The following is a 23360-nucleotide window of genomic DNA, read 5'->3' as shown; positions in this document are numbered from 1 at the left end:
TTGGGATTTACCCTTTGTAATAACCCAAAATTTATTTTAAACCAACCATTTCAAAACATTAATTTAAGGGTTTAAAGTTCGTGTAATAATAATAACTATTATTATTATATTTAATTAACGGGTTTAGACTATATTAACTTAAAATTATAATCCTTTAGATTGGATAAAAAAAAATATTAACTTGAAAATAATAATAATATAAGTAGAGAATGTTTATCATAGTCAAGACCAAAATGATGTTATTCCCAAATAATTGGGGGAAAGAGATAATATAAAAATAAGAAGAGAAATAGCATATGATAAAATTGGAGTGTTAGTAAGAGCCAAATGGGCTTGCAGTAGTGGGCCCACTCCAGACACATAGACTTTGGAATGGAGCCGTCCTGCCAATTGTTAATGAGAGAAAGCAGTAACTTAGAGTTGGGACATGTTTGGGACGTGTCAAATCAGATCAACGCCAACCGTGGATAGAATGGCCCACTTTCCACTTTTCCAAAACAATGCCTTATTTTGTGTCGATACATAGATGGCCTTCTTTACTTTTTCTTTCCACTCTTAATTATTATTTGATATAGCATGAACTCCCCGTGGAATCATCCTCATCTATTGACACGTGTCACGAGGGGCAGTGGCATGAGCTTTTTTTATACATCTTTTATTGGTAGAGCTAGATATTTTAATATTCCAATTTACATTCATTTTGAGTTATTGATTAATCTTAAAATATTATCCTTTTTTTTTAGGTGATCTTATTCTTTGTATTCTCGTGTAAATCTATATCATTTGTTATGCTATTAATATCATTCATAGGCTTTCTCTTACATTATTTTTGAATGAAGAATTCAAATATAGCGTGATTATAATTTTTTTTTTAAATTTATTAATTTAAGGTATGTTTCTATCCTAACAATTAATTTTCGATATATATTATATTTCGACAAATAAAAATCCTCCATGGAGGAGAAGGGATAAGCTACATTTACGGTAAAATCCTCCACAATTCTAATTTAAGTCAAGTCTATTGTTTGAACACTCAAGATACTTATTGGAAGAAGTATTCATTTTTAAGCATCAAACTCTTTTTCTGTTTTGTTTTCCTAGTAATGTTAGAGTAAAGTTTACGTCAAAGTAATATTAATAAGAGTAACGTTTGCGACATTTATAATTATCAATAAAGATTGGTTTACAACTTAATTTTATAAAATTTCTTTTAGAATTTTGATATAACAACTCGTAATTTAATAGATAATACTCTGACAAAGAAAATATGTAAGAATGGATTATAAGTATAATATTATCCTTACAACTATTAATTATAACTAATCCCTTCATATCATGTGTCTATTTTTATTATATTTATTTTAAACATATAATCTTATGGGAATATAAGGATTTGTTCAAAAGAATATCCGACGGATGCCAATCTAATCAAGAAACATGAAGACACTTGGCGATTTATGCTTCAAAGAGCTTTACTCTTTGTCCCAGACATACTCCTGCTTACTTCCTTTTTATCTTGTTTCATGTGGGACTACACAATTTTCTGTTGTTATTAACTTATTATTGATTCAAATAAGCCAGGTTCCTAAGAAGTATACAAGAAATATAAAATATTATTATTGATTCAAAAAAAATGATGGGATTATGTGTCGCTATGCTATTGGATGTTAAGACAAAATTATTGAATGACAATTGGACCATAGTTTTGGTTTTATATATGTATGTCCATATCCTAAGATTATTCACTTCCTTCTTCTTCTAGTGAACACATGACAGAATGTTCATCGATTTTCACAAGATGATAGCTGAGTCTCCACACTTTAATTCAATTTAAAATAAGATCAAATTATCTTAAAAACACACGTTAAAACATAATAATTTCACCAAAAATAATTGAATATATCCTTAACCAACCCATTAACACTCAAGAATGTTAACATGATCATTTCTTTTCATTCATTCAATCATAAGTAGTAACAAGATATTTGTTCACATTTATCTCATATATATAATTTATTTCCATTTCAAAAAATCAAAATGTTCATTCCAGAAAATTATTATATGTGACACCAGGGCGAATCCAACCCCTTTGAGGATAGGCCTCAGATTTTAAAATAAAATTACTAATATATTAGCCCACCAAAAATTGCTATTAATATATATATCTAGACTCAACCTTAGATTTTTTAAAAAATGAGAATTATTATACATATATCTAGGCCTACAAAAAACTTGTTATTAATATATATATTTCAAGTCCATATCATATTAAAAGTTTAAAACTCTCTCTACTATTTTTCTCCACGGCTCCACCTGCTTTTTATGAATTTATCCCCAAAATTCTTTACTCTCTCATTCTTTTTCTCATGCTATTCGCTTTTAAAACTTTTAAAAATTAAAATTATTGAAGCTTTCACTTTTCAAAGTGTTATAATTAGCTTCGTTTTCTCTTTTATCAGTTTTAGGTATGTATATTGCTCATTTCAATTTAGTTTATTTTAGAATTGAATCATACTTTTTTTTTTTTTTGAAGGTTTTTTATTCTAATTTGAGAGAAAAAGACATAGATCTTGTGAGTTTATTTTGTATTTTGTATCTAAGAATGAACCTGTTTTTCCAAATCAAAACTTTAAATATATTTTAAAGGACGTTATTCTTCACCATTCACCTACCACTTTCTTACATTTCAAATGTCACCGTTCAGCTGTTCAAAATTATTAATAAAATTTGAGTTACTAACTATGTTTATATCAAGGAAATTCTTTTTTTTTTTTTTAATAATTCATATTAAAAGTCAATGTAACATTGACTTGACTTAAGTTTTGGTTAACTTTAACTTAGGTTAAGTCTGATCAATGTCATGAAAATTTATATTATAATATTTGGAAGCCAAAAATATAAAAAAATTAAAATTAAAAGAAGGTTTTGATCAAGGTTTACTCAACACATTTACTCATTTCGCATAGATTTATTTAAGTAGGGATTATTATGTTATTATATTATTTTCTCTCATATTCTTGATATAGTATTATTTTCTTTGTTTTAGGTTTGATTTTTTTTTTAAGTTTTCACTAGTTGTTTGACAAACATTGGTGAAGCCGCCAAGGTCCCCCGGGCAAAAATCTTAGATCTGCTATTGTGTGACACGTGTTGAGATAATCCAATAATATAAATATAATGATCTAAACGTGCGTATATTATATTTTATATAAAGAATAGGAGTTTGTCGGCATAAAAGCTAATGAGTTCCCATTCAACATTCAACAATGTTGAAAAAAAGCATTAATTAGAGGGATTAAGAATTTAATAATAAAGCTTGTGCCTTGTGGCAATCACTAATTAGTGGAATACATTAATTAAACTTTTTATGTGATCTAAGATGATACTTTGACCACCCTACCTAACACATCAAATGACCTTCATTATCATCATCACGATAAATACAAATTAATTAAATTAAAAATAGCCAAACATAATTAATTCTTTCTTTGAGTTTTGTGGTCATACATTACTTAATATAGCATTTAGCCTTATCTTTCTAATCTTGATTTGGGTGCTTTAACCTTTGTTAATGCTTACTTTATATAAAGGATTAAGATAATTAATCAAATGATAACGTTTATAGAAACTCTCTCTCTCTCTCTCTCTCTCTCTCTCTCTTTTCTTTAAGTAATTGAAACTTTAGACGCAATCAAATTAATGGGACCCGATTTTTATTCCAAGATTATTATTTTTTTAGTTCAAACTTTATGCTTTTTCCTATATCATACTATACTATACTATATTTATAACACTCAAAAATAGCGTACTAGAAGATTACAGAAGATGTGGGAGTGGAACTCATGTAGAAGATGTGGGAGTGGGACTCATCTTTACATCACGATTAACTAAAAAAAATTATAATTAAAAATGTAATACTTATCTAATATCCATAATTTCTCTTTTAAGATATCTCTATTTTATTAAATAATATATTATAATAAGGTTCATTTAACTAAATAATTAACGAACCATTAATGAGTTATCAAAACTTATATTCTTTATCTGATTATTGTTTTGTCGTTTATTTTACCTCAAGAGGATTTCGGTTATTAATTTAATCAACTATAGTTTTTTTTTTATACATATATCTTTTTATGATCAGGGGTGTTCAAGTCAACTTACTCGCATCTTAACTAATTCTTCGAGACTCTGAAACTATCGATCGAGTACGAACTTCAATGGTTATCTCTATTAATAATTATGAAGACTCAAACTCGGGAGGCTATGTCATATCCTCCTTTTGGTCTTTTACCCTCAAAGGAATTTGAACTTGAAAGATTATGTTCGATCATCTTTTTAGAAGACCATGTTAGATCATCTTCTTACTCTTTTACCATCAAGGGGATTTGAAGTTGAAAAACTATATTAGAATCTCATTTGTTGTTTTACTAAAATCAATGACAAAATAGGGTGTTGTTAGATATTTTTTTATATGTAAATTAGTATTTAATATAGGTAATGAAAGAATAAGAAGTTTCCTTCACGTCATATTAACTCAACAAATGGATATTGATACCGCTATCAAATACTATAGTAAATCAACTGAAGATCGTGTGTATCTAGGTTTGTTAATGTAATGAAAAAGATTATTTAAAGCATGAAACAATGACACATGATAACAATAATGGGTGTCAATATCCATGGTGATTGGTGGTAGGTTGATTTTGTAAAAGTTGACGTTTTTTTTGTAATTAAAAAAAAAAAAAAAAAGGGCCAAATCTCAATTTTGCTTCACGGCTTAAAAGTTAAAAGTTAGAAAAACAAAACTGCCGCCAAACTAATTAGGCCGTTAATTTAGTGCCACGTTGTTCAATTAGATTCTCCGACAGGCACAATTCCACACCTAAAAACTAACACCTGCCCACTCCTTAATCTCCGCGTGTCAATCAAAAAGCAGGACAAAAACGACTCAGCGTTTTGACTACTTTAAGCAAGTAAAACTAACGGTCAAAAGACAAAAAGTTAACCTCAACTTTTTAAAACCGACCAAAATCATTTTGTTTTGTCTTTAAGAAAAGTTTATTCTGTATTTTCCTTATCATTATTTGACACATGTCACAAGATTTAAAATAATCTAAAATTAGATAAACCCAAGTAAGTTTTCACTATTTTCAAAATATATTCCAATTAGATTATTACAACACAAATGTATTTATATTTTAGAGGAAGAAAAGAAAGATATGGTTAGGTGTATGGAATGTTTCAGATTTGTATTGGGTTTTTACCTACCTTGACGATTGTTGATGCTTGGGGAATGATTTGAGTGGAAGAATGAAATAGGTGTTGGAAATTTCTAAGAAGTGTAAAATGAGAAAGTGGGAGTGGATTTTGGGTAGTCCAACCATGCCATAAAAATATTATTCTTTTGGAATAAAAAACATACATAAAGACCATGGTGAAAACTTGGCGTATTGAATAACGTAACCTAACATCATTTGGAAAAATATATAGAGTTAGGGGGATGAACTTGGTTAGATAGTCAAAATAATTATTAGTTTCTTTGACCTAATTACATGATAGATAGAAATCATATATGAAGTCTTTAAATGAGAGTAAATTTTTTTCAGATTTATGATGCCCATATCTCGTTTAGAAAAATTGCCTAATGCTTGGAACTAATAGAAATAGATGTGGAAGTTGGAAATGGGTACCGTTTTGGCTTGGGTTAGGCCCATTTATTTATCAGTTCTATGGGCCCAAGTACTTCAGCACAAATAAAGGACAAGGTGTAGGCCAACAAGAACAGCGTCCCAGGGCCAAGCTCGTGGTTATAATAGCGCCATGTACTTGAAACAAAAGTTGTAGAGGTAAAAAGTTTTGGAGGAGTTACTTAAAAATTCTAGAAAATTCACACTATTCATTTAGTAATTAAATTGGAAAAGGAAAAAAATATAATTAAATTAAACGATTAGGATCTTCCAGTGGCACGATTATGATTCATTTAGTAATTAATTGGAAGAGGGCCCATTTTGTTTTCATTTCATTTCTCAACCCTTATATTCCAATGAACAAGCCAATCATATCTGGTGGGCCAAAAGCCCATTGAATTTAGTATAGTCGGATCCTTCAAGCCCAACCAATTTAGGCCCAATTTTCTTTGCCATGCAATGGGCTTATGCCTACTAAATATTCCACATGCTGGGCTTTTAGACCGAATGGTTGTACAATTATTTTAATTCGTAATTTAGCTTCTAGTTTTTATAAGTTAAAGAATTAAATAGAGGAGACAAAAATGATGTACAAAAGTACAAGAGACATATCCCGATATACAAAGATATGAGGGTCATATCCAAAGTGAATGTAGATATTTAGCCTATTCCTCAAAATTCTCATATTTTCAAATTTGTGAGCATATGTAGAAATCTTTTCACATTATTTCGATGAATAACACATTCTTTCTTTAGAGTCTATTGATTGGGAAATAACTTATTTAAAATTATAAGCATTTTTTATTTTTATTTCTTAATCTAACAACTAACAAAATGTTTCATAATAATTGTAGTATCATAAACTCTTGTTTTATAAACTATACTTAAATAAATCGTAACAAACAAACCCTAAATCGTTAGCCTCAAAATTGTCTTATCAAATTAGTGCATATGTGTGAAGATTTTTTACACTGTTAAATCGAATTCTCGATTAGGTTGATTTAACATTCAAAAGCTTCAAAGGAGAGCTTTGATTATATATAACAGGTAGATTTAATTTTTAATTAATTATAAATGAATAATTATGATATCTTATAATTTCAAAATTCTTGATATATGATAAATAAATATAAATACCAATGAATCTAATTTAAGGTAAGGTTGCACGTCATGTAAGATTATGAGATCCCACAGCATCTTATAAAATACTAATATAACAGGGTTAATAACAATAATCCCCCTTTAAGGATAACTAAATAACAAAAATCCCTCCTAAATTATGGTACTAACAAAAATCCACTTAAAGTGTTGAAATAAATGGTAGAGAGACAATTAAATAAAATATTTATTAATTTATCATATTATAAATTCTAACGAAACACTAACAACTTTACTAAGATAGAGAAATTTATAATCTCCGGAAAAAATTTGTTATTTGATTAAACATCTCAATATAATAATACCAATTTTTTTTTTTTTTTTGTATTTTTTCGCAATATCTAACATTACAATATTAATTTTTGATTACTAATTTACACTAATACCTGATGTAATATATTTAGATAAAATCTTATCAAAACATTATAATAATTGTCCAAAGGAAAACACTTTTAGAGTGCGAAGGTCAAGGCAATTGGGTCCTGAGTTTTATTATCCTTTAGCCAGATCCATTGAATCCTTCCAAGTTCCATCTCTTATCAAAATCATCATTCATTATTTCCCAAATTTCCCAAACCCAAAAATTTAATTTAAATATTACTTTATTTTTTTGTTTTTCATTAATTAAAATAAAAAAAGACATTTACTTATCTCTTCTTCACACCAAACTAAAGCAACTGAGCATCAATTGTCTGATTTCGGACAGCTTGTTCACATTCATGAACCAGGATACAAACGTCACGGGCCACCATCACCATTAAATCTACGCTGATCTGATGAGCTGTGATGGAAGAAAGGTCACAGGCGGGTAATTCTGCGTAGCCACCAGTTGTTTCTAGTTTCTACAAGCCACTTACCTCGCTTAGAAGAAAAAGGAAGAAAGAGAAAAGGAGAAGAGAGAAGAGACCCCCCAAAATCGAAAGCAGATCGTCGAAGTGGGTCTCATGAATTATTCACGGGCTTAAAGGTTTGTTTTTTGCCCTGAAATCTTGACTCTTTTTGAACGTGTGATCTTAAATGGGTTTATTTTAATTGGTTCTCTATGTTATGAGCCTGTTTCTGCCATCTGGGTTTCTTCTTTAATTACTTTTTTTGGGGAATCTAAGTAGATTTTTGTGTTTTTTCATCTGGGTGTTGCTTGTTTTTTTCGTTTTTGTTAATGTTTTGGTAGAAGTTGTGTTTGTTAATTCTATATAACTGAAAATTAAGCTGTGTTAAAAAAAAAAAAAAAAAAAAATTTCCCATTGGTTATTTTTGTGCCAAAAATGGTATGAGAACTTGGAAGGGCAACGGTTATCTGATTTGTTTTTGTTGATGTAATTTGAGAAAAGAAATTGATAGAAGGATTAGAGTTTGTTTGGGGTGTATGTGTTCCGATGGTTTGATCTTGTATTGTAAGGATTTGAGGTCATTTGAAAAGAGCGAGTTTGAGTCTTTTTGCATGAAAAAGTGAAAGCACCTTCTTTCTCTCTCTCTCTCTTGGGGTTTTGAAAATGGAGGCTATTTGAATGAAGCTTGTGTTTGGTGTGGCTATGGTTTTTGCCTCAAAATTTGTTCTGCTGAAGACCATTAAATCTGTGAATCAGAGCAAATAGCCCTGCTGTTTCAATATTTACTTTTTGGGTAATTACTTTTAAGAGATATTGAGTTGAGTTTCTGCTGTTTCTTGAGTGTTTTTGTTATTACTAAGGGGGATTGTGTTAATTGTTGTATCTTCTGTTGCAGGCATGTAAAGGAGTAAGTAACCAGCTGAGGTGGTTTAATCAAGATGGAGTCTTGCAACTGCATTGAGCCACAATGGCCAGCTGATGAATTGTTGATGAAGTATCAATATATTTCAGATTTCTTCATTGCACTTGCTTATTTTTCAATTCCTCTAGAGCTGATCTACTTTGTGAAGAAATCTGCCGTGTTTCCATATAGATGGGTCCTTGTGCAGTTTGGCGCTTTCATTGTTCTGTGTGGGGCAACGCATCTTATTAACTTGTGGACTTTTAGCATGCATTCAAGGACTGTGGCAATAGTAATGACCACTTCTAAGGTCTTGACTGCTGTGGTGTCTTGTGCGACGGCCCTTATGCTTGTACATATTATTCCTGATCTGTTAAGTGTTAAAACCAGAGAACTATTTTTGAAAAACAAGGCTGCAGAGCTTGATAGAGAAATGGGCCTGATCCGCACACAGGAAGAAACCGGTCGACATGTTAGGATGTTAACTCATGAGATCAGAAGCACTTTGGATAGACATACCATACTAAAGACCACTCTTGTTGAATTGGGAAGAACTTTGGCACTGGAAGAGTGTGCCTTGTGGATGCCAACACGAACTGGTTTGGAGCTTCAACTCTCATACACGCTTCGTCAGCAGAATCCTGTTGGATATACTGTACCCATCCAGCTTCCTGTGATCAGTCAAGTATTCACTAGCAATCATGCAGTAAAGATATCACCAAATTGTCCTGTGGCGAGGTTAAGGCCTCTCGCAGGAAAATACATGCCGGGCGAGGTGGTCGCTGTTCGTGTTCCACTCCTGCATCTCTCAAATTTTCAAATTAATGATTGGCCAGAACTTTCAACAAAACGCTATGCTTTGATGGTTTTGATGCTTCCCTCAGATAGTGCAAGGCAGTGGCATGTCCATGAGTTGGAACTCGTTGAAGTGGTTGCTGATCAGGTTAAAAACTTGTTTACCAATCTATATCTTATCTTTGCTAGTAGTAACTTCCCTTACTTTGATGCCCATTTATATTATTTTTACCACGTATACTGAGTTATTGAGGGAATGTTTGTTCTGCATGATGTTGTTGAATATGGGATACAATGGTGGGTAGTACCACTACTGATACCAGGATCCCCATTTCTCTAAGTGGTAAGCAGTATGTTGTCTTTGTTAAGTTTCTATTAAACTCAAAAGTTTTGAGTATATGGAGAAAGGCCTTATTATTAGTATTAAGTTTTAAAAACATAATCATGTGATAGACCAGTTGAAAATGTGTGTGCCCTCTTAGTTACATCAATCTTGAAGAATATGTTTGGTTGGCATTTGTATCTAACCCTCTAATAAAAATGAAAGACGAGAATTTGTCCAACAGCTTAATCATGTGTGTATTTAACCAATGAAAGAAAGAGAATGTGTCCAACCGTGCATAAATTAAGTGTTTTGGGTCACAACTGACTGCTCTTTTTCCATTTTGGGATCACATTTGACTAAGATTGTAATATACTATATAGTATTTAAAGGAGCTTATTTGTAGAATTTCATGATTATTCTAGGTGGCTGTTGCTCTTTCACATGCTGCCATCTTAGAGGAGTCAATGAGGGCTAGGGATCTTCTTATGGATCAGAATATTGCTCTTGACGTCGCCAGGAGAGAGGCAGAAACGGCCATTCGTGCTCGTAATGATTTCCTGGCTGTTATGAACCATGAGATGAGAACTCCAATGCATGCAATCATTGCCCTTTCTTCTTTACTGCAAGAAACTGAATTGACACCTGAGCAGCGACTGATGGTTGAAACAATTCTTAAGAGCAGTAATCTCTTAGCTACTTTAATAAATGATGTATTAGATCTTTCAAGGCTTGAAGATGGCAGCCTACAACTTCAACTCGGAACTTTTAACCTTCATGCTGTATTCAAGGAGGTAGGTTTAGAACTTGGCTGATTATAAATTGTCTTTCATTGCTTTATGAACATGACGAACTGTATAAAATTTCTTAAATTGCTGACTATTGTTGGTTGATATGGTGATGTGTTTATTGCTCATTACAGGTCCTTAATCTGATCAAGCCTATCGCATCAGTCAAGAAGTTGCTGGTTGCATTGAATTTGGCTCCTGATCTTCCAGAGTATGCTGTTGGTGATGAAAAGCGCTTAATGCAAACTCTCCTAAATGTTGTTGGCAATGCTGTGAAGTTCACAAAAGAGGGCAACATCTCAATCACTGCTTTTGTTGCAAAATCAGAGTCTTTACGAGACTCTCGAGCCCCAGAATTTTTTCCAGTGCCAAGTGATAGTCATTTTTACCTGCGTGTACAGGTTGGTTTTTCTGTGATGCTCAATTGGAAGCCTTCTTAGGATGCTCGGTGATACAGAAGTTAATTACTTAGATTACTTTCCTCTTTTGTGATAGGTGAAAGATTCAGGATCAGGCATTAGCCCCCAAGATATTCCCAAGTCATTTACAAAATTTGCTCAAAATCAATCAATAGCCACCAGAAATTCCAATGGCAGCGGACTTGGCCTTGCAATTTGTAAGAGGTATTATGTTGTTGAAATCTTACCATGTGTAACTTTCATTTCATGTATCATGTGCTGTAAATCAGTTCCCATAACTCTGCCAATTGTTTGGCATGGTAGTTTGTAAATTTGGGAGTAAATTTTTTTAAGGGATTATGATTATATTATTGGTTAACAAATACACATCTGCGATGTTTTTAACCATTGTATTATGTGACCAGGTTTGTTAATCTTATGGAGGGACATATATGGATTGAAAGTGAAGGTCTTGGCAAGGGTTGCACTGCTATCTTCATTGTGAAACTTGGGATCCCCGAGAGCTTAAATGAGTCTAAGCTCTCTTTCATGCCGAAAATGTCTGGACCACAGACAAATTTTACAGGGCTCAAAGTTGTTGTCATGGATGATAATGGGTCAGTAATAGTGCAATCCTTTTATCCGTTGCTTTAGTTAGGACGTGCATTACTAAATACTTTTAATGGGTCATGTCATGCAACTGAATGTCGAATGCATTTTGTTATCCAGAGTTAGCAGGTCTGTCACGAAAGGGCTTTTGGTACACCTGGGATGTGATGTAATGACAGTCGGCTCAAGCGAGGAGTGCTTGCGCGTTGTATCTCAGGAACACAAGGTGGTCTTCATGGATGTCGGCTTGCCTGGTATGGATGGTTATGATCTTGCCATCCACATACACCAAAAGTTTACTAGGCGTCATGAAAGGCCATTGATAGTAGCTCTGACCGGAAATACTGACAAAGTAACCAAGGAGAACTGCATGAGGGTTGGAATGGATGGTGTTATATTGAAACCCGTTTCGCTAGAAAAAATGAGGAGCGTTTTATTGGACCTTTTGGAGCATCGGGTTCTCTTCGAGGCCATATAAGCACAGGGGAGCAAGCTGCTGGATGCCATTTAACCTGGAAAAAGATAGTACAGGTAATGCGCGTTTATCCATAGAGATATATGATTTTGTGTAAATACCCAGATGGTATTAGAGCATTGGAGTGATGACAAATAACAAAGTAATTCCAAAGGCAAGTTTATGATTTCCTCTTTTGCAACTTGCTATTACAAAAGTCAAAGAGAATTTTTATCGATTTGTGGAAAAATTTGGCTACTGTTTTTACTTTGGGTTGCAAACTTAATTGATCTGAAATGATCTCACTTCTACTCTAGAATTACCTGGGACTTTAACCCACCAAAATAGAGGTTGCAAAAGATTCTGAATTCTGATTTATGTTGTGATAATATTGAGTGCTTTAGTCTTGACCAGCAGTCTCTTATAATCAGTAAGCTTTGGAGCCATGGGATTTGTATAAATGATACTTCTTGTTGAGCAGCCATAAATATTTGACCTGTTTTATTGATAATTAATTTAATGTTTGAATAATTTCTCTCTTAATTAAAGGGCTTAATTTGAATTATTATTATTTATTTAGTGATAAAACTTGTAATTTGAAATTATTTATTGTTGGGAAGTGAATAAAATCAATATTTATCAAAACCTCTTTTCAAGTTTCAAAAATCATCACAATTATCTTTAATCCTAACTTTCACTCCAAAGATTTTTCAAATAGTTAACTATCTATTTAAATGGCTGGTTGTTACACTTTTTGAAAAATGTTATTCTAAAAAGTGTTTTAAGCGGAATTGAGTTGAATCAAATCAAATTAGATTTTAATCTGAAAATGTGTTTTGATAAAATATTTGAAAATTATATTAGAGTTGGATAAAATGTTAAATAGTTGTTTAGTACATTTTTTGAAAAAAAAAAAATTAAGACTGAATAGTTGTTTGATATATTCTCTCAAAATATTTAAATTATTATTTTTTTATTCCGTACATTTGTTAATACAGTTTAACATCTACGCAATAAAAGTTTAAAAATTAACTAAAACACCTTAGCTATTTAAGAGGATAGATAGCTGTTGGCCATCATCGTTGGATGGCAATCGGTAGTCGTCAGAATGGTGTACGATAAGTTAGATCTGGTTGGTCTGGGTCGATGTCGTTGTTTTTGACAAATCTACAATCAAAATTTGGTTGTCGTTAACGGCTAGAAATTGGTTGTTAACAAAATCTGACCATCAATGTTGAGATCTCTGGTCATAGATCTAGTAAAAAATAACCAGATCGATGCACAATCAGTAGATCTAATCGGTCATACATCGTTCCCACCATGTGAGTTGGCAATGGTGATCTCGCGTAGATTAATTTTAAAATTGGAAAGAGAGAAGAATTAGGGGAGAAAAAAATTGTTTTTAATTGAATAACTTGAAAACAAGATCCACAATTTATTCATTTTTAGACAAACAAAACTTATTTGAGTTTGATTAATTTTCATATCGATTAGCCCAATAATTAAACAAACATATATTCTATTTTTAATCTAAATAGGATAACAGAATAATGTAACAAACAGGCTAATATTTTGAAAATCTGTCTGCTTTATTCTTCTTACTCATTCACTGGTGTTTGTATACTTCAATTGATATTAATTAATATAATAAATAAATTATTAAAATGCAAGTGGATTGGCCGCCTCCTCCTCAAACTCACCTAACCATTCAACTCAAAAAACATTCCGGTTCTTACTATAAGTATTAAGTCATAAGATTTTATTATTTTAATAATTTTATTATTTTGTTTCCTTATGGGCTTAGAAAATTGACATCTTACCCCTTTAATCACTATTTCAAAGCTTCAATTAATAGTTGCCAAAATTAAAAATCAAAATAAGGATAGAGACAATTAATTTATTAAAAAGAATTAAATGAAAACAATTGGTATTGTTGATACAGAAATCTGCACCAACCAAAGAATTCCGATTGATCTTGTCGAAATCAGAATGTATGTGCGCGTGATTATGGATAACCAGCAGTGGATGAATAATAAATGCAATAAAGTAAATGACAGAGAGATTTTTAAAACGGTTCGGCAAGTTAGAACGTCCACTGTTATCTTATTATTTTTTAGAGCTTACAAAGAACAGTATAATTCATAGGAAAATTTGCTTAGAACAATTGCCCAACCCCCCTGAAAACAAGTTATGATGGGTTTATACAGCATCCATTACATGATATAGTTGAGATAAAATTCAAATACATAGGATTAAGAAGTTACATGATCTTCGGCTACTTGAGTTGAAATCTAAGTTAATATGAATTTCTTCCTTCCAAATTAAGTCAATTTAAATATCTTATCTCCTAATAGAGAATTAATTATCCTCTCCAGATTGACCGTACAACAGGTATTATTAAAGAGAAATCATGAATGGTAAGCATATAGAGAAGAATATAGAAGAGATAATAATAATATTATATAGCTGTGGGAATTTGGTGAATATTAATAGCAAAAAAAGAACCCAATGCCAACAATATTAAACAAATAAAGGGTTAGGTTCAATGTGATTAATGAATAATTAATCAATGTAAACACCCATTTCAAGGGCACATGTTAAATTCCCACTTTCATAAAGCCAAGAGAAAGCTCTCAAATCATATACAAATAAAAATAAAAAAAAAGTTAAAGTAGAGTGGCAGTAGAATATAAATCTTGTAAGCACTTTTTTTTTTTTTTTTTGAACTTTCATGAAATTCCTCAAATTTCATCCACTAAAATGCTGTACTTTTGTAGGGAAAAAAAGAAAATTATTCTCATAATAGAATTAGAATGTCTCAACTATCACCAAACACAATCATTGATTTTTTTTTATTTTTTTATTTTTGGGAAATTGGTTACTCTGCAAAATTTGGCAAATAAGACAAATAAATTTTGCTTTAGGGATTGAAACTTCATTTCTATTTGTTTGTAGGAATAATTATTTATTTAATATTATGTAAATAACAACTTATAAAAGTAAATAGTGACTAACAAATAAGAAATGATTTTATTATTAATTTAAAAAATAATAATTTAATTAACATGAGTGAGAGATTTGATATCCACTTGCAGGAGAATATTATTTAAAAAAATATTCTTAATTAAAGAAATAAATAAACTTGAAGAAAAAGAGAGATGATTCTGTTTGTCAGCAATTGTTTGATTAAATTATTGATCTTGTAATCACCACAACAACAAAATATTGTTGCACTTTTGCATTTATTTATTACAACAGTTTTTGTTTTATCTGCTTTCATTTCACAAATGTTATGGCTTGCTGTTTGGAACCATCACCCCTTCCCCCTCCCTTGTCAAAACTACTTTTTCTAAAAGCGCTTTTCACTTGTGAAAAGCACATCCAAATCACTCTTGTCACATTAGAAAGTGTTATCGAATTCTACACTATTTGTAGATATTTTCTTTTTTGTTCCATTTTACAAAAAAAAAAAACGCTTGTGGAAACTACTTTTTGTAAAAGCACTGTTGAGTAAATATACTACTTTTGAATTTTCTTTAGTTTAATAAAAGCATTTATAAATCAATTATCAATTAGATAAGTGTTTTTCTAATTAAGAATAAGTAGGTGATTTCTTTATATATTTCTTATTCAAAAAAAAAAAAAATTGAGAATACTTTTAAATTATTTATTTAAAAAAGTTTTTTCAGATATATTTTATAACAAAAAGCTGAGATAAGAGATATATTTTTTATATTGATATTTTTAAACTATGAAATTATTTGTAAAATGGCTTTGTTGAGTCCCGTATCAGTTATCGACCAAATCCCTATAATTATAAAACCCATATGAGATATGGAGGAATAAGCTATTCTTTTCTAAAAAAAGAAAAAAGATCTATTGTCTAGGAGATGTGCTAGCGGAGGCTGTAGGGAAGTCGGAATAGGAGAGCACTCATCTTGGGGTGGGTTTATTTTAGATGCTTTCAGCAGTTATTCGCTTCGCACTTGACTATCCGAATTTTACCGTGGACACGATAAGTGATGCGTCATTTCCAATCCTCTCGTACTAGGGAAATGTCCTCTCAATGCTCTAACGCCCACACCGTATATAAATATACAAACCTTTTATTCATCAATAAAAGAATAGAAAGACTCCAGTAAATTGTTCTAATTTTGCATAGAAAATTACTTTGTACAAAATATTTTATTTTATTAATCAAATAGGTCTTGACATTTTCACTATTCCTATGCAACATTGAACTATTGATTATGAAATTATTAAATGTATTGATGCCCTCAATCCAAGGGTTAGGGGAACCAAATTTGGACTTGTGGCAATAAATTTTGGGCCCCACCATACAAATCCACAACCAATTTGTCAACTAATTAATTAGAAGTTTGAGCATTTAACTTTAATTAAACACTTAATTTACGTTTCAATTAGAATATCAAATCAATAAAATGATGTGGATGCACTTCACGCATCAAATGTGTTTGGTTTTATAATACTTGAGTAGAATTAACAACAGAATTTGAAAATTCAAAGTATAATATCTTATTGAAATACCAAATAAAATAAGGGCTACATTGATTTTAGCAATAGTATCACATGAAATTCAATTGATATTTATATAAATTCATAATGAGTAAATGAAATGATCAAAGACAAGAAGGAAAGATATGGAGATAGGAATTACAATCCCAACAAACCGAAATAGCAGTTCTGGGGATGACAATACCAAAATAATTGAATATTGAAATAGGCAAAACAAAAAGGCTTTGACAATTTTGTTGTATAGTGTATTCAATTATAAAACCTGCTTTGGTGGCTGAAGTCATCTTTACGTTAGCTGTCCTTCTTGCCATTTTTAACGTCCCTCAATTTAATACACTTTCAACTCTCTCTCTCCCTCTCTCACTACTCTCTCTCTCTTCTCTTTCTCTCTAAACAGACCAAACAAAACAAAAATCATCCAACAAAGAAAATCAGAGTACAAAGTTTTTAACTTTATCACTCTTATTCTTCTTTCTAATAAAACTTTCATCTCCATCATCATCTATCAACACTGCCATTTTCTTTCTTCTCTTTGTGTTAATAAAAAATAATAATCTTTTTGATATTTTGTTTTCATTTCTTGAGAAATTTTCCATTTGGGTATCTGTTTATAGACTGCATTTTAATAAATCAGAATTGGGTAGTGTGTATTTCTTGTATTTGTTTTTCTTTACTGAGTGTTGAAGAATAAAACTCCAAAAAATAAAAAAAAAATAAAAAAATAAAAAAACTAAACTTTTGTAATTTAATTTGATTCATTTCTTTTGTTTTCTTGTATTTACATTCAAAGTTTTATACCTTTTTTTGATCCTATGGCTGCTGTTGCTGAAATTGCCGGTGAACAAACCGCCGCCAACACAACCACCACCACCACAACAACCAACACAAAAAACACCACCACCAACAACGACACCAACGAGAAGAGCAACAATAAGTTGGAATCGCCGAAATCGGATTCGGAATTCAATGTGCAAAAGCTGGTTGATATGTTCACAAAGTTGAATCCTTTAGCTAAGGAATTTTTCCCTTCTTATTATCATCAAAACGGTGATGATCAGAACAACAATTTTGCTAACAATAATAAGCATTCTGCCAATGATAATTTCCCCAGAAGGGTACTTCACTCATCATGTTCATTTCAAGCTATTGTTGTAAAATTTGTTTCCTTTTATACTTTCTGTTTAGTTCTCATGATTTTATTTGATGGGTTTGGCTCAATTTTTTTTGTTCTGTTGTGATAGTTTGATGATATCGATTTTGATCAAGTTCGTCTAGTGGTTTGGGAAAATGGGGTTCTGGGTTTTCTGGGATTTTTCATTTTCTGGTTTTTGATTGATGATCAATAAAAAATGTTTTGAGTATGAGAATTCTTGTTGCTGTGCATAGTAATTTTATTGTGTCATTATTGATTAGTATTAATTGATCATTATTAATTTTTTTTGGGGTGTGGGTGGAGTTTAATTGTATTTATTATGCATTATTGATTTTTTTTTCTTGTTAAATATTTTCGGCAGTTTGATTAATGTGGTTTGAATTAATTATTTAAAGTTTATCATTGTTCTTATGGAGGTTTGTGTGCAAGTTGGTTCCTTTTCGTTTACAAAGTGAATAGAATAAGGTTTCTGGGTTGGTATTTTGTAATTAATACGTTTTTATAAATTTGTTCTTGCTTTCGTTATGCATTATTCTTAATTGTGGTATGTTTCAGTCTTTGTATGACTCGAATTATTGTATAATGTTTTAATTTTTTGGGTTGCAGCAACCCATATGCAAATGTCATGTTTCTTGTATATGTTATGTATCTTTGTTTCTTTCTTCCCCTTTCAGAGGAGAAACAATTATACTCAGGGAAGGAGGAGGTTGAATGGGAGAGCTTTTAGAGCTCAACGAGAAGATAGTATCAGACGTACTGTATATGTTTCTGATATCGATCAGAATGTATGTTATGATTGATTACTATTTTCATGCCTCAATGTAAAAGTATTCCTCTAGTTTTATTTTTGGATTCTAATTTTGGAATATGTGATCCTTTTTCATTTTAGATTACTGAAGAGCGGCTTGCTGGGTTATTTAGTAGTTGTGGACAAGTAAGTTTTACTGCATATGATAGTACTGTTAACGGTTTGTGTTAGATGTTTCCCTAAATGGGTATTTCAAGGCTTGAATAAGTTCCAACCTGCATACTCCGTATTTATTATCTTATTACTTCAGTATAATGTTTTACTTTAATCATTTTTTCCAAGCAAAAGTTCAGTTTCATGTTCTTTGTTCCTTGTACTCATTTCACTTTTAACAGATGGGATACAGTTGCTGAAAATGTTTTAGGATTTCTGTCCGTTCTTACTTTGGCGTTTTGCGTTTTGACTTTCTTTAATGTGTTTCCAGTAAAAAATTAGTTGAAAATAAATACATTTGCTAGCTTTCCGGAGTGCATTATGCATAATTAAGATGCTCTTAACACGTGTTGTTCTGCAAGATAGTTTGAGCTTGCTTGAGACTTTAATTAGGGAATATGCTTCTGACGTCATTGCGCATAAGTGCATGGACAAATCACACTATAAAATGAGTGATGCAGGACAATCCTTTGAACAAAGTTCAGGAGCTCTCTATAATCTATATCTGTAAATTACTGTTTACTTGTCAGAGCTACATTGTGAAAAGTAGATTAACGTTGAGGTTTAAACTGGTTGAGCACTAATTCTACTTTTGTTTCAAGTCAAAGGAACAGGTTTGCTGGGTTTCTGGGCAGTGAGTACAAAAGGCTAGGTTTAAGGCTAGATGATTGGGTATTTGTAGTTTGGGCATAAATGTATGGTTAAAAGTGGGCTGCTTTAGAGTATTGGGAACGAATAAATATGGGAATGGTTTTGTGGTTTCAAACAAGTGCATAAAAGATGTTGTTTTGCAAATTTTGGTGATTTGCTTTATAAGTTGTTTTATCAAAAAATGAAACAGTAATCTTAAAATTGCCGAATTTTATAAATTTCTTAACAAAAGAAGAAAAATAATAAATTGACATCACTAAAGTGTTAAAGAATTTATTGTTGAAGGTTGTTGATTGCCGAGTTTGTGGTGATCCACACTCAGTTCTTCGTTTTGCATTTGTGGAGTTTGCAGATGAGCGTAAGTATCGACTTTCCTTGCGTTAAAAAGTGTGTTATTGACGTTTTTGGAACCAAGATGATTTATGATAATTCATATTTTATAAGTTGATTGAAATTTGTTTCCACAGATGGAGCAAGAACAGCTTTAAATCTTGGTGGGACAATGCTAGGGTACTATCCAGTTAGGGTGTTACCATCAAAAACTGCGATTCTTCCTGTGAATCCTACATTTCTCCCTAGGGTATGAATGAGTAATTCTTAGTCTATTCTTTCTTGCATTAATTTATTGTGATACATGGATTGCATATTTGTATTGTTTTGACCATTATCTTAAGATTTTGTTCTAGGTTGCGTTTTCTTTATAAATTCTTATACTTGTAATGAAATGCAGTCTGAAGATGAAAGGGAGATGTGTTCTCGGACAGTTTATTGTACAAATATTGACAAGAAGGTGAGACTACTTTTCCTTGTTGAGAATGCTGAATGTTTAAGTGGTTCTGCTGTTGTTTCCTGATTGTATCTTTGTGTTCCATTTTTTTGCACACAATATTGGTCATCATGCTGATCTTCTTTCCATTTGTATGGGGTAACTTCATTCTACTTGGTATGCTTCCAGCTAAAGATTTCATTGTAAGTGCAGGTTTCTCAAGCTGAGGTTAAAAATTTCTTTGAGACAGCCTGTGGCGAGGTTGGATTTTACCAAAGTTGCCTATCATTTATCTTTAATTTCGTTAACTAGCTAAAAAGTGTGTGGCTATAAAGAGCTCTTTGATAGTTAAAATTATCTTTTGATTTACAGGTTACTCGTCTGAGACTTTTGGGAGATAATGTGCATTCAACTCGTATAGCTTTCGTTGAGTTTGCTATGGTAATTTATTTTTACATCAGTGATTTGGAAATGCATTCTGTTTGAATATGTTTATTATGTCATGCAAACTCTTTTTTCCACTCAGGTTTTAATGTTTATATATTTCAATATGGTTGCTTTATATTATAAATCTTGCAATATCTGCGTTTATGTATTATTCTTGGTCTTATAGCTGATCTAGATGATCTCGCTGTCTGCTATCTTATTCCATGTGTGGGAGTGGGGGAGGGGAGTGGGTTAGGAGTTCATTTCCAACCCATATAGGATGCTTGTTTCGACTTCTCTTTTTCTGATCTGGTTAGATCCAGTTAAGTGGAAATACTATTAAAAGGGGAAGAGGAATGGCTGTTCTTTTCCATTCGCAGAGTATGTTAAAGACACCTTCTAGCTCATGAATCTTTGTCCTTTACTATTTTCTCCACCATAAGAAATATGAAGTCCCTAATGACAGTTTTTATACTGCTTGAAAGGATAGCTGGAATTTTGGTGTTCCCTGTTACAGTGAATATGCTTCAGTATAACTTGATAAAAATAAAATAAGAAGTTGTTGAGTCTATTGTTAGTTGTTCATTATGTGTATGAGGATCTTACCAAAGAAGATCATCCTAAATCTTTAGGCATACCTGAGTCTTCATGGTGTTTCAATTTGACATGATGTCTCCTTCCTAGTTGGACAAGTTATGTTGTTATGTGGCATAGCTTTCAGTATTCATCTCTAGCAGTTGGATATATTTAAAAAGAAATGAAGAGATAGACACTGCATCTCATTATGCTACTTCTTGTGGGATGATTTCTCTATGTTTGAGATGTTAAAATAGTTTTGATACCTAAGATAAAATTAGATCTATCCTCCCTTGATTTTGGAGTGATAATGAAGTATATCACGGAATTGTTCTGTTAGTATGGGGTTCTGCATTTACAGAGTTTTTATTCTGGGTACGACTGATTTGCAGTGATTCTCTAGTGAGCTAAGAAAGCTGAAAAAAAATTTGGTCTTTCTGGGTGGCTGGTTAACAAAATACGGTAAACTTTCGACTTTCAAGTAAAAATTCTATAATTGATCCACTGGTTAAGTTTCTTAGTCTTCCAACACTGCGACTTTTTAAGTTAGTTGGTGAATTTAGGTATGATCTTCACCTTCATTTTCCTTTCAACAATAAGAGGAAAATTTGAATCTTCTGCTCCATCTTCTTCAGGAACTATTGCAACACAGCTACTCCAGCAGAATAATGCTATACGGCAGCCTGTGTTTCCTGTTATCAGTCTTGGTAATAGCGTCTGTGATGCTTGAGAGTTCAATACATTAGACTATCTGGCCTAGTACTGTTGAAAAGCAATAAAATTATGGAAATATATGTTTACCTTTTATGTTGCAAAGATGTTCTCTTGACATGGTTGATTTGGTGAGTCCTTGGGTACATGTTGAACTCCTTTTTGGTATGTGTTTAGAACTTGTCTGTGCAGAGTAGTTATTTATCAAAACATTATTATATCACGAAATTAGTTATTGGTGTAACAGTAATGATTTCAAGCCAGGAATTCTGAAAAGCCTGAACTGCATACACCTAATGGATAGGAAGCTGTAACTTCATGGAGGCATTGTGGTCATAGTTGTTTTTTGTTTTTTATAGTATTTTTTCTTATAGTCATGCATTTAATTAACATCCTGAAGGTATTCATGAAATTTGTGCATTGTTTCATTGTTATATGATCTTCCAGTCTATATGTTTGTATAGAGGGATTGTTTTGTGTTAACCAAGTCAAAAGCAAGGTTATTTATTTCTGGATAAGATGTCTAATAGTTAATGTTCTTCCATATTGATGTGCCCTTTTCGTTTTGCTATTATTTGCGATAGCCCAATATGTTTACGATAGCCCAATATGTTCACTTATGTACCTGAAATCTTGTAGATTCTGAGAAAACATTGTGGCATTCTTAAATTCTCTTACCAATCTAATTTAAGACCAAAGTTCATATCAAAGGTGTTGAACCATCAACATTTCTACGTGCCTGGGCTGAGGATTATCCATTCTATCATTTAGCATTTCGTTCTTGATGTTCAATTTCATCGTATTGTGCCTGTTGAGAATGACAATTCCTGTCTATTACGCGGTCTAATATTTTTGTTTGCATCAACAGGCGGAAAGTGCCATCATCGCTCTGAATTGCAGTGGGATGGTCCTTGGAAGCCAGCCCGTCAGGTGTGGATCCTTAAACTCTTGCTTTTATAAGGGTTATATACGTAAATAATTTGTACTATGAAGCTAATGTTACTCTATTTTGCACCTGGATAATTTATCAGGGTAAGTCCATCAAAGACACCTGTGAGGCCTCGAGTTACTCGCCCGGCAATGCATTAGCTGACAATTGAGTTTCTTAAGATCCATGGATGGTATCGGGTGACTTTACAAGTTGAGAGTAGTAACTTTTTGTGTTGAAGGGATGGTGAAACTTCCCTTTGTTTCAGTATTTCCATCTTTTCCGTCGTAACACTAACTTTTTTATGTGACTGAACATATGGTTACCTGCTTCTGAATTGAAGTTTTTACCAGACCATCTTTGATCTTTTAAGAAATTTTCACAAATTCCAACTCCCTTTTTTTTTTTTTTTTTTTTTCATGGATATAAGTTTACAATGCCTGCTAAGTTTCAGTTTCTTCTGTTTGTGTTTCTGATTATAGCCTTGGTCATGCCAGTAATGTTACATTTACAAAGTTTTGAGATTTTAATTTGTATTTTAACATTACCAACCCAAAAAAAAAAAGTATTTTATCAGAATCTTTCTGATATGAACATCCATTTGCCATCCTGGAATTGCGTTCCATTGCTTAATGGATTTATGGAAGTACTCTTATATGGAGACCATATGGCCCCACTGATCCTGTTGGCTCAAACGATGAGTGAGA

At 31.9% G+C, this 23360-nt stretch overlaps 2 protein-coding genes across 2 annotated transcripts; both read left to right on the top strand.

Moving 5' to 3' along the window:
- The first annotated feature begins 7741 nt into the window (after window positions 1–7741).
- Window positions 7742–12372, top strand: LOC116144397 (ethylene receptor). Its single transcript, XM_031429840.1, has 7 exons — window positions 7742–7815; window positions 8574–9522; window positions 10122–10490; window positions 10619–10885; window positions 10980–11107; window positions 11308–11499; window positions 11612–12372. Exons 2-7 carry the CDS (start codon window positions 8617–8619, stop codon window positions 11967–11969), a joined length of 2220 nt encoding a protein of 739 aa, XP_031285700.1. The 5' UTR covers window positions 7742–7815; window positions 8574–8616; the 3' UTR covers window positions 11970–12372.
- Window positions 12373–16787: 4415 nt separating this feature from the next.
- LOC116144409 (polyadenylate-binding protein-interacting protein 9-like) lies at window positions 16788–23037 on the top strand. Its single transcript, XM_031429850.1, has 10 exons — window positions 16788–17596; window positions 18309–18419; window positions 18524–18568; window positions 19532–19604; window positions 19714–19826; window positions 19977–20036; window positions 20226–20273; window positions 20385–20453; window positions 22594–22655; window positions 22757–23037. The coding sequence occupies exons 1-10, from the start codon at window positions 17294–17296 to the stop codon at window positions 22812–22814; spliced, it is 942 nt and encodes a 313-aa protein (XP_031285710.1). The 5' UTR covers window positions 16788–17293; the 3' UTR covers window positions 22815–23037.
- Window positions 23038–23360: the final 323 nt, after the last annotated feature.

This window comes from Pistacia vera, unplaced genomic scaffold (genome assembly GCF_008641045.1).
Source record: "Pistacia vera cultivar Batoury unplaced genomic scaffold, PisVer_v2 Contig445, whole genome shotgun sequence".
Lineage (NCBI taxonomy): Eukaryota > Viridiplantae > Streptophyta > Magnoliopsida > Sapindales > Anacardiaceae > Pistacia > Pistacia vera.
This window is presented reverse-complemented; position numbering and strand designations above follow the sequence as displayed.

Bases quoted from the DNA above. Each gene is read 5' to 3' on its own strand.
- LOC116144409 (XM_031429850.1), top strand. From the start codon at position 17,294: ATGGCTGCTGTTGCTGAAATTGCCGGTGAACAAACCGCCGCCAACACA. The intron at 20,274-20,384 runs GTTGGATTTTAC...TTTGATTTACAG, and splicing joins TTGAGACAGCCTGTGGCGAG to GTTACTCGTCTGAGACTTTT. The intron at 22,656-22,756 runs GTGTGGATCCTT...ATAATTTATCAG, and splicing joins CTTGGAAGCCAGCCCGTCAG to GGTAAGTCCATCAAAGACAC.
- LOC116144397 (XM_031429840.1), top strand. From the start codon at position 8,617: ATGGAGTCTTGCAACTGCATTGAGCCACAATGGCCAGCTGATGAATTG. The intron at 10,491-10,618 runs GTAGGTTTAGAA...TGCTCATTACAG, and splicing joins TTCATGCTGTATTCAAGGAG to GTCCTTAATCTGATCAAGCC. The intron at 11,108-11,307 runs GTATTATGTTGT...TTATGTGACCAG, and splicing joins GGCCTTGCAATTTGTAAGAG to GTTTGTTAATCTTATGGAGG.